We start from the raw sequence: 13,118 nt of genomic DNA on the forward strand, positions 1-13,118 counted from the left end.
CACACAGCAATGCCCTTTACACATTTGTCGAAGTCGAATAACTGCATGCGACCGCAATTCAACTGTTATCGGATGATTTGGTCGTCCACTGTCCGATTTATGTTGGTACAATCCATGATGCACCATTGCATGCGCACGGACCCAGTGTGCGCACGTATCCACACATTCGCACAACACTAAATAGAGAATAATATACAACACTCTCACACTGACAAAGACAATATACATGCAGGGTTTAGTTAGTAATGCAAAACAGCTTCTGTATACATGTCTGAGAAAAGTAATTAAAAAATATATACACCAGGATATTGTGAGTGTTTTACACATAAATTGAGAAGCCCCGCATACAGACAAGTATGGCTGTGGCAATTGAAACATAACCCAGACACTGATATGCACAATTGAATTTGTCTGAATGAGAAGTTAGGAACAATGGTCGGAGGTTTGCTTAAGAAGTACTGACAAGTGGATTCTAAATAGGCAGAGGAAAACCTTTGAATTAGCTATCAGACGAAGTGGCAATGGCAGTCAGCTGGGGGTATCCACCCTGCTTGAAAGTGAACCTCACTGCTTGTAACACCTTGCACTGTAGTTTTAAAATATGTTAGCAAGGGATAATATATATATTTAATCCATCATGCATAACACACACACATAGACTTACATGCATACACACATTAATGAAACATATAAATATATCAAAGCACAAAACACATAAACGCACGACACATATTAGCGAAACTATGCAATATTCTTACACTTACACATTGCACACTTACATAAATAGGTTCCCTAGCATTAAGGTTAATATTCAAGGTTTATTCATTATTAAGTATGTAATAAAGCGACTGTATTTAAGATCTCAGGTTTAGTACATGATAAACAGACCGTGTTTGGTGCTATTCTAAACCACTGTGTATTTGCAGACTTCCAGTTCCATCAGTGAGGAAATCACAACATGTGTCTGGGAATTATGGATCATAGAGAGATAGGCATTAAAATGTACTCTGTAATTCAGCCAGTTTAGACTTGTTCTTCAGTGGGAAAATGGACACAAAGAGCTGTTGGAGGCTGGACTGTGATCATACAAACTGAACTATGAACTGCATCATAACAGGAGAACCAGGAAGAAGAACCAATGGGATTATGCCAACTTGTTCTATTGTATTGCCTATCTCTGCAAGGGTTTATATGCAAGCTCCCTGAACCTGCTAGGGAGTCATCATATTCTTTTTGTTGACGGAGGCTTCACCTTTGATGCCAGAAATCTGGATCCAGAGCGCCTGCTTAATGTATTGACTGTACCTTGTTTATGTATAATCTTTTGCGCTAATTGTATTTAGATCACAGCGTGTAACCATCTGCTTTTTGGTGAATAATATCTTTCTGTACTTTGGAACCACAATCCAAGTCTGGAAAGCAATTATTTCTTGTGCAACCTATAACGGTATTTAGCGACATTTAGAGTTTATAGATAGGTAGGAATCAATACATGCCACACAATAATGCTACGTATAACACATAATGACAAACAGTAATGCCCTTATAACAAATTATGCCACGCCGTAACACCCCTATTTCACATTATGCCACACCGTAATGCCTCATACAATACATTTTGCCACACAGTAATGCTCCTTACACATTATGCCCCTTATAACACATAATGCCACACAGCATGCCACACTAAGTAATTCCCCTAATAGCAAATTGTGTACACGGTAATGCCCATTACACATTATGCCACAGAGTAATACCCATTATATCCCACCCTGACAGATCTACTTCACCAACCCTTCTCTCCGCTACTGCCAGTCTGTCACCTCAGCTCAAGACAGGTTGCAGTTTTTATGTCCATGTAGAACCAGATTTTTGGGAACACAGTTTATAACCTGTGAACTGTGTATATGAAGTTACTGCCCCTTATACAGTGTCCCCTGTAGTTGTGCTCCTTATGCAATGCCCCCTGTAATAGTGCCCCTGATGCAATGCCCCTTGTAGTAGTGCCCCTTATGCAATGCCTCCTGTTGTAGTGCCCCTTATGCAGGGCCCTCTGTAGTAGTGCCCCTTATGCAGGGCCCCCTGTAGTAGTGCCCATTATGCAGGCCCCCCTGTAGTAGTGTCTATTATGCAGGCCACCCTGTACTAGTGCCCCTTATGCAATACCCCCTGTAGTAGTGCCCATTATGCAGGCCCCCTGTAGTTGTGCCCCTTATGCAATGCTCATGTAATAGTGCCCCTTATGCAATGCCCCCTTATGCAGTGCCCCTTATGCAGGGCCCCCTGTAGCAGTGCCCCTTATGCAATGCCCCCTATACTAGTGCCCCTTATGCAATGCCACCTGTACTAGTGCCCCTTATGCAATGCCCTCTGTAGTAGTAAAGTAGTGCCCCCTGTAGTTGTGCCTCTTAAAGTAGTGCCCCCTGTAGTTGTGCCCATTATGCAATGCCCCTTAAAGTAGTACCCCTGTAGTTGTGCCCCTTCAAGTAGTCACAACTCCAAATTATGAATTATATATAAATGCAATAAAATTTTGCAATCAATAGAGGTGTTTAGCATAATCATGGCCAAGGTTATGGGCCTACCCACCATATCCAGGTAACCTCTTTCGGGTAGGTCCCTAACATACTAGGGTTCAAATCCAGAGCACAGGACCCCCCAAAACTGGCCCAGCCAAGCCGCCCCAGGGCACCACCATAGTAAGAAAAGTGCAGTGTAAAGAGATAGTTAGGAGCAGCTGCAGCTGCATATAAAGAATGAAAATAAAAAAGTGAAGTACATATATATTAAACACACAGAGTGGAGGGTTAAAATGTGTTATAAAGGAAAGTGGGTTATAATGCGGTGCCCTGAGACAGATTAACCAATACAATCCAGGGGGACCAAACCCCAAAAATGAACCAAAGTTGCACTACAGTATATAACTTGTAGGACTTACCTAGAATTGTGTCTAATACAGTGTGCATATACATTACCATACTCCATGCTTTGAAACCAATAAGGAAGGGTGCTAGTCCAGAATGAGGGCGTCTCCTTTCTCTCAGAAGTGCAATAAAGCACATTAAATGGAGTATGTGGGAAAGATTTCTGGACTGCACAACCTGACTATATATATAATGGGAGGTGCTACCTGATGAGACTAATTGCAGGCACAGAAACAGACAAATCTCAGGTGCACAACTCCAAATTATTAATAATATATATAAATGCAATAAAATTTTGCAATCAATAGAGGTTTTTAGTATAGTCATGGCCAAGGTTATGGGCCTACCCACCATATCCAGGTAACCTCTTTCAGGTAGGTCCCTAACATAATAGGGTTCAAATCCAAATAAAAAAGTACTTCATTTTTTTATTTTCATTCTTTATATGCAGCTGCAGCTGCTCCTAACTATCTATTTACACTGCATTTTTCTTACTATGGTGGTGCCCTGGGGTGGCTTGGCTGGGCCAGTTTTGGGGGGTCCTGCACTCTGGATTTGAACCCTAGTATGTTAGGGACCTACCCAAAAGAGGTTACCTGATATGGTGGGTAGGCCCATAACCTTGGCCATGATTATGCTAAAAACCTCTATTGATTGCAAAATTTTATTGCATTTATATATATTATTAATAATTTGGAGTTGTGCACCTGAGATTTGTCTGTTTCTGTGCCTAGAATTAGTCTCATCAGGTAGCACCTCCCATTATATATATAGTCAGGTTGTGCAGTCCAGAAATTTTTCCCATATACCCCTTCAAGTAGTGCCCCCTGTAGTTGTACCCATTAAAGTAGTGCCTCCTGTAGTCGTGCCCCCTCCCCTCCCCACCTCAGTACTTACCTGACTCTGCGCATCGTCCGGGCTGTCACTTCTGCTGTCGTGCTGACTGGATCTAAATTGATCCAGCAGAAGCTGCCGCGCAGGTTCCCCAGGTCGCTGGTGATGTCATGACTTCACCCGTGCACTGCATTACTGGGAACGCTGGCCTCTAAAGTGATCGGAGGCTTCCACAGCTTGTGCGAGCGGCCTGACGATGGTCACAATTATCGCGACCATCGGGCTTGTGACGAGACCCTGTGGTAGAGTCTTGGCTCCCGCAAGCCCGAGTGGACTTCCTGCTCTAATAGAGCAGGAAGTCCACTAATGACATCACGAGTGATGTCAGTAGGGCAGCCCACAATTGGCAGGCGTTTCTAAGGGAACGCCTGCGTTTGTGCAGCCAACCCCCCTCCCTGCCTACAAAGCAAGGCAAGCTGTCAATCAACATTGACAGGCGCCCCGTCTTGTAGCGAGCCCCAGAGTGACTTCAGTCATGCCAGACGCGGCGCATGCGCAGGGGCCAAACATCGACCCGCTTGTGAGCACTATGCGCTTGCCAGCGGGTCTGAATCAGGTCCTTAGACCACAAGTTGAGAACAATGTGCAAGATGCATTGCAGAACTCCAGATTGTTCTTTATAACCACTTATGATAAAACATCCCATCACTTAAGACCACTGTCCCCTGGACAGGCTGTCCGCATCCATAACCCTGTCAGTTTTTAAAGAGTCGAGACTGAGGAGGGATCTTGCAATCTGACGGTGCCATGTTTAAGTGTGAAAGGAGCCACTTACTTGGGGTGTGTAAGCCAAAACCTCCATCTCACCTGATACCAAACTGAGGGTGTTTGAGCATCCATTATCATGAACAATGAATCCCCTGACAAAGCACCTATTAGGGTGTAGGACAGTTCCATGCCCTCACCCAAAAGTGAACCCATTCAGACACCAGCCACACAACTAGCCCCTTTCTTTGTCACCAGGTCTGGGATAATTTACAGGCCTAATCTAAAATTCCAGGACAATGTTACTTTGTCTCCCATGTTCAATTTGTGTTTGTTCTTTATAATTCAAAGAACAAAAATATCACCATATAAATTCAACAGGCACTGAAAGATGCATCAATTCTGTGTCAAGGTCAAAAGCTTCTTGTACTATCCTCAAGTTAGACCCAAAAGAAAAAGAAACATAGACAGAAAATAGTGAAGTATATCCATGTAGAATGGATGCTCCCCAAAAAATAATGAGGTACTCCTACCAGCTGTTGTGGTCTACCAAATAAGTAGACTGTAGTCGCTTAATAACACAAATCTTTCAGCAATTTCTTTTACTCTTCCATTTGGTATCATCGGTTGTACATAAAAATCAAATGAAAAATAAAAACTATATACTGTAATATAGTTTTAATAAATGGACAAAAACAAATAACAAGTGGTCTCTCTCGAAATGTCAAAGTCTACATAAAGTAGACACATAGGATCCAGGTCATGTGGATATATTTATGCTATGTGTCTATTTGATGTAGACTTTGACATTTGGTGAGAGACCACTTGTTATTTGTTTTTGTAGGGTTATGAGGGCCGGTGGTCATTCATACTGATTCCACGTAGCCATCAGAGTGCTGGATGTCATGATCTGTTGCAGTACCACCCTCCTACCAGTGCTGCTACTGTCTTCTGTGGTACTTCCAGCATATTCTGGTCTTGGTGATTCTGCAGCCTGTGTTGTTTAGCTGATTCAGCAGAATGGACTGCACCTGTGATGGCCTGACTTAAACCAGCTCCACAGTGATCTTTGGGCCAAATCATCATGTTATTGCATTCCTGTCCATCTGCAATTCCCAATGTTATCTGTGATTTTACTACTATTGCATTCCTGTTCATCTGCAATCTCCAGTGTTTTCCAGGATGTTACTGTTATTATATTCTCCAGTGCAATCTGGGACATTACTAGTATTGCATTCCAGATTTATAGAGGGCCCAGTTAACCAGAGATATTAGGGCTGATTCAGAGCCGGACGCTATTTGCGCTCGCTCGTTCAGAAAAAGAGGCCGGCTATTTAAATTGAGCGCTCGCTCTTTGTGGTCTGTTGACGCCTCTATGTCTGAGCGAGTGAACAAAACATGCGCTCGCTATTTTGTAAAGACGCCCCCTGGCCGCTCACATCCTACGTAATCTCCGCTATTTATTTGATTAATCGAGTACATCGAAAGGCATCTGAACTGCTCGCAGTGCTTGTGGTAGGATTTTCCTACCGCAATCATGCAAACAGTTCAGGCTAAGAAACAACCATGTGACGTGGTCGATGACGCTGCTTTGTTAATTATGCAGACCCTTAAAACGCCCGTTTTGACTGTTTGGCACGCCTGCGTTCGGATCTCCACTTCAAGCACCTTCCCCTGTTACCACCCACAAACGCCTCATCCTGTCACTCAAATTAGCAGGCACTCGCTATTTTGCGATTGCTCGATTTCCGACCGCAATGACTGGTTGGTGCATGCGCATTACGACCCATACGCATGCGCAGATGTGCAAACATCGCTCGGAGCGAACGAGCGGCTGCTTACGAGCGGCTCTGAATCAGGCCCTCAGTCTGCTCACTCTAGTTTTTGCTATATGTATTGTGTGCCTTGTCAGGCTCCAGTTTTGAGTTCCCTGCATTGGGTACCAGTTCTGAGTTTCCTACATTGGTTTCCAATTCTGAGTTCTTTGCATCAGGTTCCAATTCTGAGTTCCCTGCATCACATTCCAATTCTGAGTTCCCTGCATCAAGTTCCAGTTCTGGGTTCCTTGCATCGGGTTCCAGTTCTGAATTCCCTGTATCAGGTTCCAATTTTGAGTTCCCTGCATCAGATTTTAGTTCTGAGTTGCCCACATCAGACTCCAGTGCTATCTGAAAACATGCAACTGTATTGCTCTAGGGTTTGTTCCACAGACATCCTGAAAACAAGTTTCTGGATGTACTTTCAGTATTGTGCTTATCCAATCCAGGACTAGACTCCTAGACTAAATGATTATTGACTTTGTGTTATCCTGCATCTCCAGCCTTATTATGTTTCTGCACTTTACCCCATGTGTGTGAATAAGGGGTCTATTTACTAAGCAGTAAGGTGATAAGGTGCCAGCCAATCAGCTCCCAACTGTCATTTTTCAAACACAGCCTGTGAGATGGCAGCTAGGAGCTGATTGGCTGGCACCTTATCACTTTTCACTTCTCCCAACACTGCTTAATAAATAAATCTTGTTTGCTTCACTCCTATATACATGGCGCTACTGATTCCTCTGGGCACACACACAGGGGAATTTCCCCCAAGACACATGAAACTGGAAAGCGGTGACTACTTTCTTGTTGCACACATCCTCCTTATTATTCTCCCCTGTGTTTCCCGAATGTTGGGTGGTGAATTATGACATCATTACTGTGGCGTGTACACCAAACCCAGCCTTAGGGATATTGCTAAATGAGGAATTTATGTATCCTAAACTCTTTTGTTACTCATACACTGCCCCCTTTTCAGTTAACTTGGTAGGAGAAATTTTATCCAATTCTCCAGCACTGTATGTAAAATGAAACATCAGGGGTGAGGAGAGTGTCACCTTTTACACCAAATAGGTACATTGTAACACAGAATTCAGTCCAGCATGATCTATGCAGATTTTGTTTTAAAAGTGAATAAAGAATGCACAATGGTAGAATCACTTACTTGCTCTTTATTGAGACTACAAAGTACTTCAAATTTTATATGGTTCCCAATATGTTTATACAATATAGACTTTTTCACAAATTAGCAGGTAATGGGTACCACTATTAAAAAACCCCCAGCATCTTAATAGTAAAAAGTGTGTGTGTATATATGCTATGCTCATCATGTTGAAATATTCTATGGGGATACAAATTTTCCCCAAAACAAAAAAGTGTTTGTCACGTTATCCTTTATAATGAAAATGAAAGGGTGATCTGCCTGAAATTTCACCACCACGGGAGCCATTTTAACAGTTACAACAGCAGCAGTAGCTGCCGCAGCTTCTGTTCCTTCCTCATTTATTTCTACAAATGCTTTGTGAATGATGTGTGACACATAGAGTTTTCCTGTGTCCGATATCCCAGTGATATCAGCTTTATCTGCATTAAAAAGGTCAGCAAGCCCCATTTTGCGCAGGTGTGACTTCAAGTCATAGTTCTCCTCAAGACGAATGCGTGGAAGATCTATCTCCACTTCAGTTTTCTCCATGACTTCAGCCTTGGTCCACTCACTCAGCTTGTCATAGCTCAGTTCTTTTTCTAGCTATTTATATTTTAAAAATAGAAAGAAAAATATAAATATGCACATTTGTATGAATTAATGATACTAAACTGGGTTTTGAATGAGTAATCCTTCCTTATCTAATATTGCAGAGTGTGCTTAGATAAGCAGTACAATAATTATAATGTTCTAAGTAGCATTACACCCATGTCGAGTTCCTGGCTGTGGCATTGTCAGGACGATATTGTACTAATTATTCACATAGTGAGTGTAGACCTCATGATCACATCCCAGTGTCAAATTTTTGAGTTGCACTTGCAGCCCCTTACACTTGAAAACATAGACCAAGAGTTTTAATATGCATGTTCTTTATTGAATACGGCCCTAAGTTTGTACTGTATGGAAAAAAGTTAAGTATATTCCTATGAGATGCACCTGAGGTGGTTTTGGCAGAAGCGTGCAAAAGGTTGTAATAGTCATGGTTAAGCAGCTCAGAAATGGAGGTGCCGAGCCTTCTGGTATCAGATAATTAATGCCATGTGACCAAGGGGCCGATTAAATTCTAAGCGATATATGCAATGTGCCATCAGAACAGGGTGGGAACGATTGTGATGGTAGCACATCACAACCACAACATCAGGGTGTACAATAAAATAAACGATGTTGCTCTACCATAATTCCGAGTGATGTCCACAGCCGCACATCACTTAGAATTTAAAATGTTATATAAAGCAAGTTCAAGTTTTGAAGTTGATTGTGATTATTGTCATATTTAGGTTTCAGATGCATGTATTTGTATGCTAGATTTAAGGTTGCATGTAACTTGTATGCCTTTCAAAATATCGACATGGAAACCAAGAGCCCTGGGCCCCGCTTGAACATTAATTAAGACTGCGGTGCTAAGTGCAGCATCTGGACTTGCTGGGCTGTAAGCAGAGGAGGAGGAGAGGGAGTGGGTGTGTTTTGAGGAGGAGCATTGCTAAACAGCACTGGGAACAGTCCAACTGAGCTGATATAGGAAGGAGGTTCACAATGTCAACATTAGGAATGTCAACAATCATCGACATATGAAATTAGGGTTAAGGTTAGGCTGCAATTAGAGTTAAGGGCCATACACACTGGACTATAAAAGTGAACGATATGAATGATAATGATATAGTTCAATGATATATCGTTCATATTGTCCAGTGTGTATGCCCTGAACAATTAATGATGCGTGCTCCCACGGGTTATCGTTAACGCTGCCACGCTGCCGATTGCAGCATGGCCCCACTACCTCCCCCCCCATGTTGTGGCAGACAGCTGCAAGTGTGTACACACTTACCGAAGTTGGCACCCACCGCAGTAGATATTAGCTCATACACACATCGTCTAATGTGTAGGAGTCTTTAGGGTTAGGCTGCAATCAGGGATAAAGGTTGTCAACATTATGACTAGCCACATTCATAATGTCAACAAAATAAACAGGTCAACATTTTACACATGTGGACTCCTCAAATTATGGTGTCATATTATGAATGTCGACATTTCATACCACACCCTCAAGGACTGCAGAAACAGGACACAAATCATTTGGTAAACATAAACGATCTCTCTTTTACAATGCGGCATGGCATAACTAGGGCAGGTCGACCAGGGCTTGTGCCCTGGGAGACGTGGGACCAGCGGCACATGGGGGCGCCACCGGCTGCGGTCCAGGTCTGCCAGTAAAGTCAGTTTAGTGCGGACTGCAGCGAGTGCAGTCCACACTACACAGTAACACACATCGCCGACTCGGTGTGTGTGTTTCAGCAGCCAATGAGAGATAGACAGACTCTCATTGGCTGCTGTGCCCACTGCAGGTGCTGGGCTGGTGCTGACTAATGAGCTCCGCCTTCCGGCTCCTGCAGTGGGTGATGGATGAGCCGAAGGAGCAGACAGTGGTGGGCGCGGCAGGAGCGGGGATTCAGGTAAGTGTTTTGTCTATGTATGTATGTATGTCTGTGTTTGTGTGTGTGTTATGTAAGGGGCACTACTGGCCGGGGGCACTGTATAGGAGCAGAGCCGGATTTAGATCTCATGGGGCCCTAGGCAAGATACCAGTTTTGGGGCCCCCCTCCCTCAAACATTCCATAGGACTATATTTTAATTTCTGATTCTCAGCACAGAACCCCCCTCCTCCCCTCACAGCACAGACCCATTCTTTCACTGACCCCTCTCCCGTCTCAGCATAGACCCCCCCTCATGCAATGCCCCTGTACTAGTGCCCCTTATGCAATACCCCCTGTAGCAGTGCCCTTTATGCAATGCCCCCTGTAGCACTGCCCATTATGCAATGCCCCCTGTAGTACTGCTCATTATGCAATGCCCCCTGTAGCAGCACCCCTTATGCAATGCCCCCTGTAGCAGTGCCCATTAAGCAGGGCCCCTTAAGCAGTGCCCCCTGAAGCAGCGCTCCTTATGCAGTGCCCCCTGTAGTTGTGCCCATATGTATTGCCCCCTGTAGTTGTGCCCTTTAAAGTAGTGCCCCTGTAGTAGTAGTAGTGCCCCTGTAGTTGTGACCTTTAAAGTAATGCCACTGTAGTAGTAGTAGTGCCCCTGTAGTTGTGACCTATAAAGTAGTGCCCAAGTAGTAGTAGTAGTGCCCCTGTAGTTGTGCCCTTTAAATTCGTGCCCCTGTAGTAGTAGTAGTGCCCCTTTAGTGCCCTTTGCTCCTGTAGTAGTAGTCCCCCACCCCCCCGCCCCCTACTTACCTGACTCCACGCGGCCGTCATCCGGGCTGACGCTCCCGCTTCTGTACTGACTGGATCTAACTTGATCCAAAAGTCGTGGCCGCGCAGGCTCCTCACGTCGCAGGTGACGTCATGACGTCCCCCGCCCAGTTGATCACTGGGAACGCTGGCTTTGAAGCGATCGGAGGCTTCCTTATCCTCCGATCACTTCAGAGGCCAGCGTTCACTGGCCCTATACTGAAACTCCACCTTCTCCTCCCTCCACCTGGTAGGAGCAGGGCCCTGGACATGGTGCTGCTGCTGGCACCGGCCGGTGAGAGGAGACACAGCAACAGCACATCCAGAGCCCTGCTCCTACCATGACAGGGAAGGAGAAGGTGGTGTTAAAATGCAAGCTCTCTCCAGGGCCGGATTCTGGGGGGGCCCGTGGCCAGGCCCTTTGGGACCCGCCGGTTCCTGAGCATCCGCCTAGGATGCCTAGCGGTAAATCCGGCCCTGTATAGGAGGCTCCTTATCACTACTGGGGGCACTGTATAAGGGGCACTCCTGGGGGCCTGCATAAGAGGGACCACTATTGGGGGCACTGCATACTGGGGGTACTGTATAAGGGGCATTACTGGGGGCTTGCATAAGTAGGGCCACTACTGTGGGCACTGCATAGAGTGAACTGTATAAGGGACACTGCATTGGTTGGCATAGTATAAGGGTGTACTACTAGGGCCACTGCATAATCGTCACTGTATAAGGGTGCACTACTGGAGGCACTGTATAAAGGGCACTACTGGGGGCACTGAATAAGGGGCACTACTACATGTGGTACTGCTACTGGGGACATTGCATAAGGGGCATTACTACAGTAGGCATTGCAAGAGGGGCACTACTGCTGGGGGCATTAAGGATCATATAGAATGGAATGTACCCAGAGTGGCGAGAAAGGCTGTGTGTGTCACGTTGACATGCCCCTTTTTTCTGTGGCCACGCCCCTTGTGGCATGTGACCACGCACACTTTTTGGCACATGCACATGGGAGGGAGGGGGGGTTCCATTTTTCATCTTGCCCTGGGCTACAAATACTCTAGTTATGCCACTGCAATGCGGCTCAGCCACTAATAAATTTGTCCTAATTGTAAAGCATTATATGGGACTATTTTTGTCTGCTTCTTTATTTAAATAGTGGAGCATTTTGCTAGGTTTTCATGAATTTAAAAAAAAAAGAACAGACTACTTGCACATCTTTGAATTTTTGGTTTAAGTACAGCTGATTTTCAGCTCTAATAGTAATAAAATAAGAGATATGGTAAGACCTTACCTTTGTTATCTCTATTTCTATGAAGTCCATAGGGATCCACAGGAGACCTTGGGGTATAGGTTGATGACGTCAGTCATCGAGCACCTCAATAGTTAAATTTGTGCTCCCAGGAAGCACCGGGCTCCTCTCCTATACCCTGCCCCAGGCCAAGGAACCTCAGTTTCATAACAAGCCAATGGCTGGAGGAGGAAAAGAGAGAAGGAAGACATTCTGGAACACTCAAGTATCACATTCTCACATACAGAAGGAGACGGAAAACTGGTGACCAGAACACAGGCCATCTGCAGCACAAGTGCGACAGGGCGGGAGTCCTGTGGATCCCTATGGACTTCATAGAAATAGAGATAACAAAGGTAAGGTCTTACCAGATCTCTTATTTTCTAAGGCAGGGTCCATAGGGCTCCACTGGAGACCTTGGGGATGTCCCAAAGCAGGCTCCTTAAAGGTGGGGACGCTCCTGTGCAGAAAGCATCCTGAGAGGCAAAGGTAACAAATGCATAATACCTTAAGAATGTATGGACAGTAGACCACGTGGCCGCCTTGCACAGCTGAACAGCAAAGGCGCCACAACGAGCTGCTCACGAAGGACCCACAGACCGAGTAGAATGAGCCTTAACAGAGGATGGTACAGGAAGGCCCTCATGAAGGTAAGCCTCTGAAATTGCCAGGCGAATCCAGCCTGCCAAAGTCTGTTTAGTGGCAGGCCATCCTTTCTTTCGGAAACCAAAAGGACAAACAACGAGTCTGACTTCCGAAATGGGTTGGCACAGTCCACATAAGTTTGTAGAGCACGTACCACATCCAAAGAGGCCTCACCAGCTGAAAGGTCTGGGGAGTTAAAAGCTGGTACTACAATTTCCTCGTTAATGTGGAAGCTGGATATCACCTTAGGTAGGAAACTAGGGTGAGTCCGAAGAGCCGCCCTGTCCCTATGAAAAAGCAGAAAGGGAGGGCGACATGAAAGAGCCCCCAAATCTGACACCCTTCTGGCCGAAGCAGTGGCTAGAAGAAACACAGTTTTAATTGTGAGCCATTTTAAATCCACTGAGCCCAGTG

At 45.0% G+C, this 13,118-nt stretch overlaps 1 protein-coding gene across 1 annotated transcript in view; it reads right to left on the bottom strand.

The window, feature by feature from the left end:
- Window positions 1-7,577: 7,577 nt before the first annotated feature.
- The window catches only part of LOC148524822 (leukocyte elastase inhibitor-like), a 63,925-nt gene continuing 58,384 nt past the window's right edge, over window positions 7,578-13,118 (bottom strand). Inside the window, exon 8 of the mRNA XM_088471803.1 lies at window positions 7,578-8,084. Within this exon, the coding sequence (XP_088327929.1) occupies window positions 7,680-8,084 (405 nt within the window). The 3' untranslated portion in view covers window positions 7,578-7,679. The remainder of the gene's footprint in view (window positions 8,085-13,118) is intronic.

Source organism: Taudactylus pleione, unplaced genomic scaffold, assembly GCF_031769625.1.
Source record: "Taudactylus pleione unplaced genomic scaffold, aTauple2 ptg000116l, whole genome shotgun sequence".
Taxonomy (NCBI): Eukaryota; Metazoa; Chordata; class Amphibia; order Anura; family Myobatrachidae; genus Taudactylus; species Taudactylus pleione.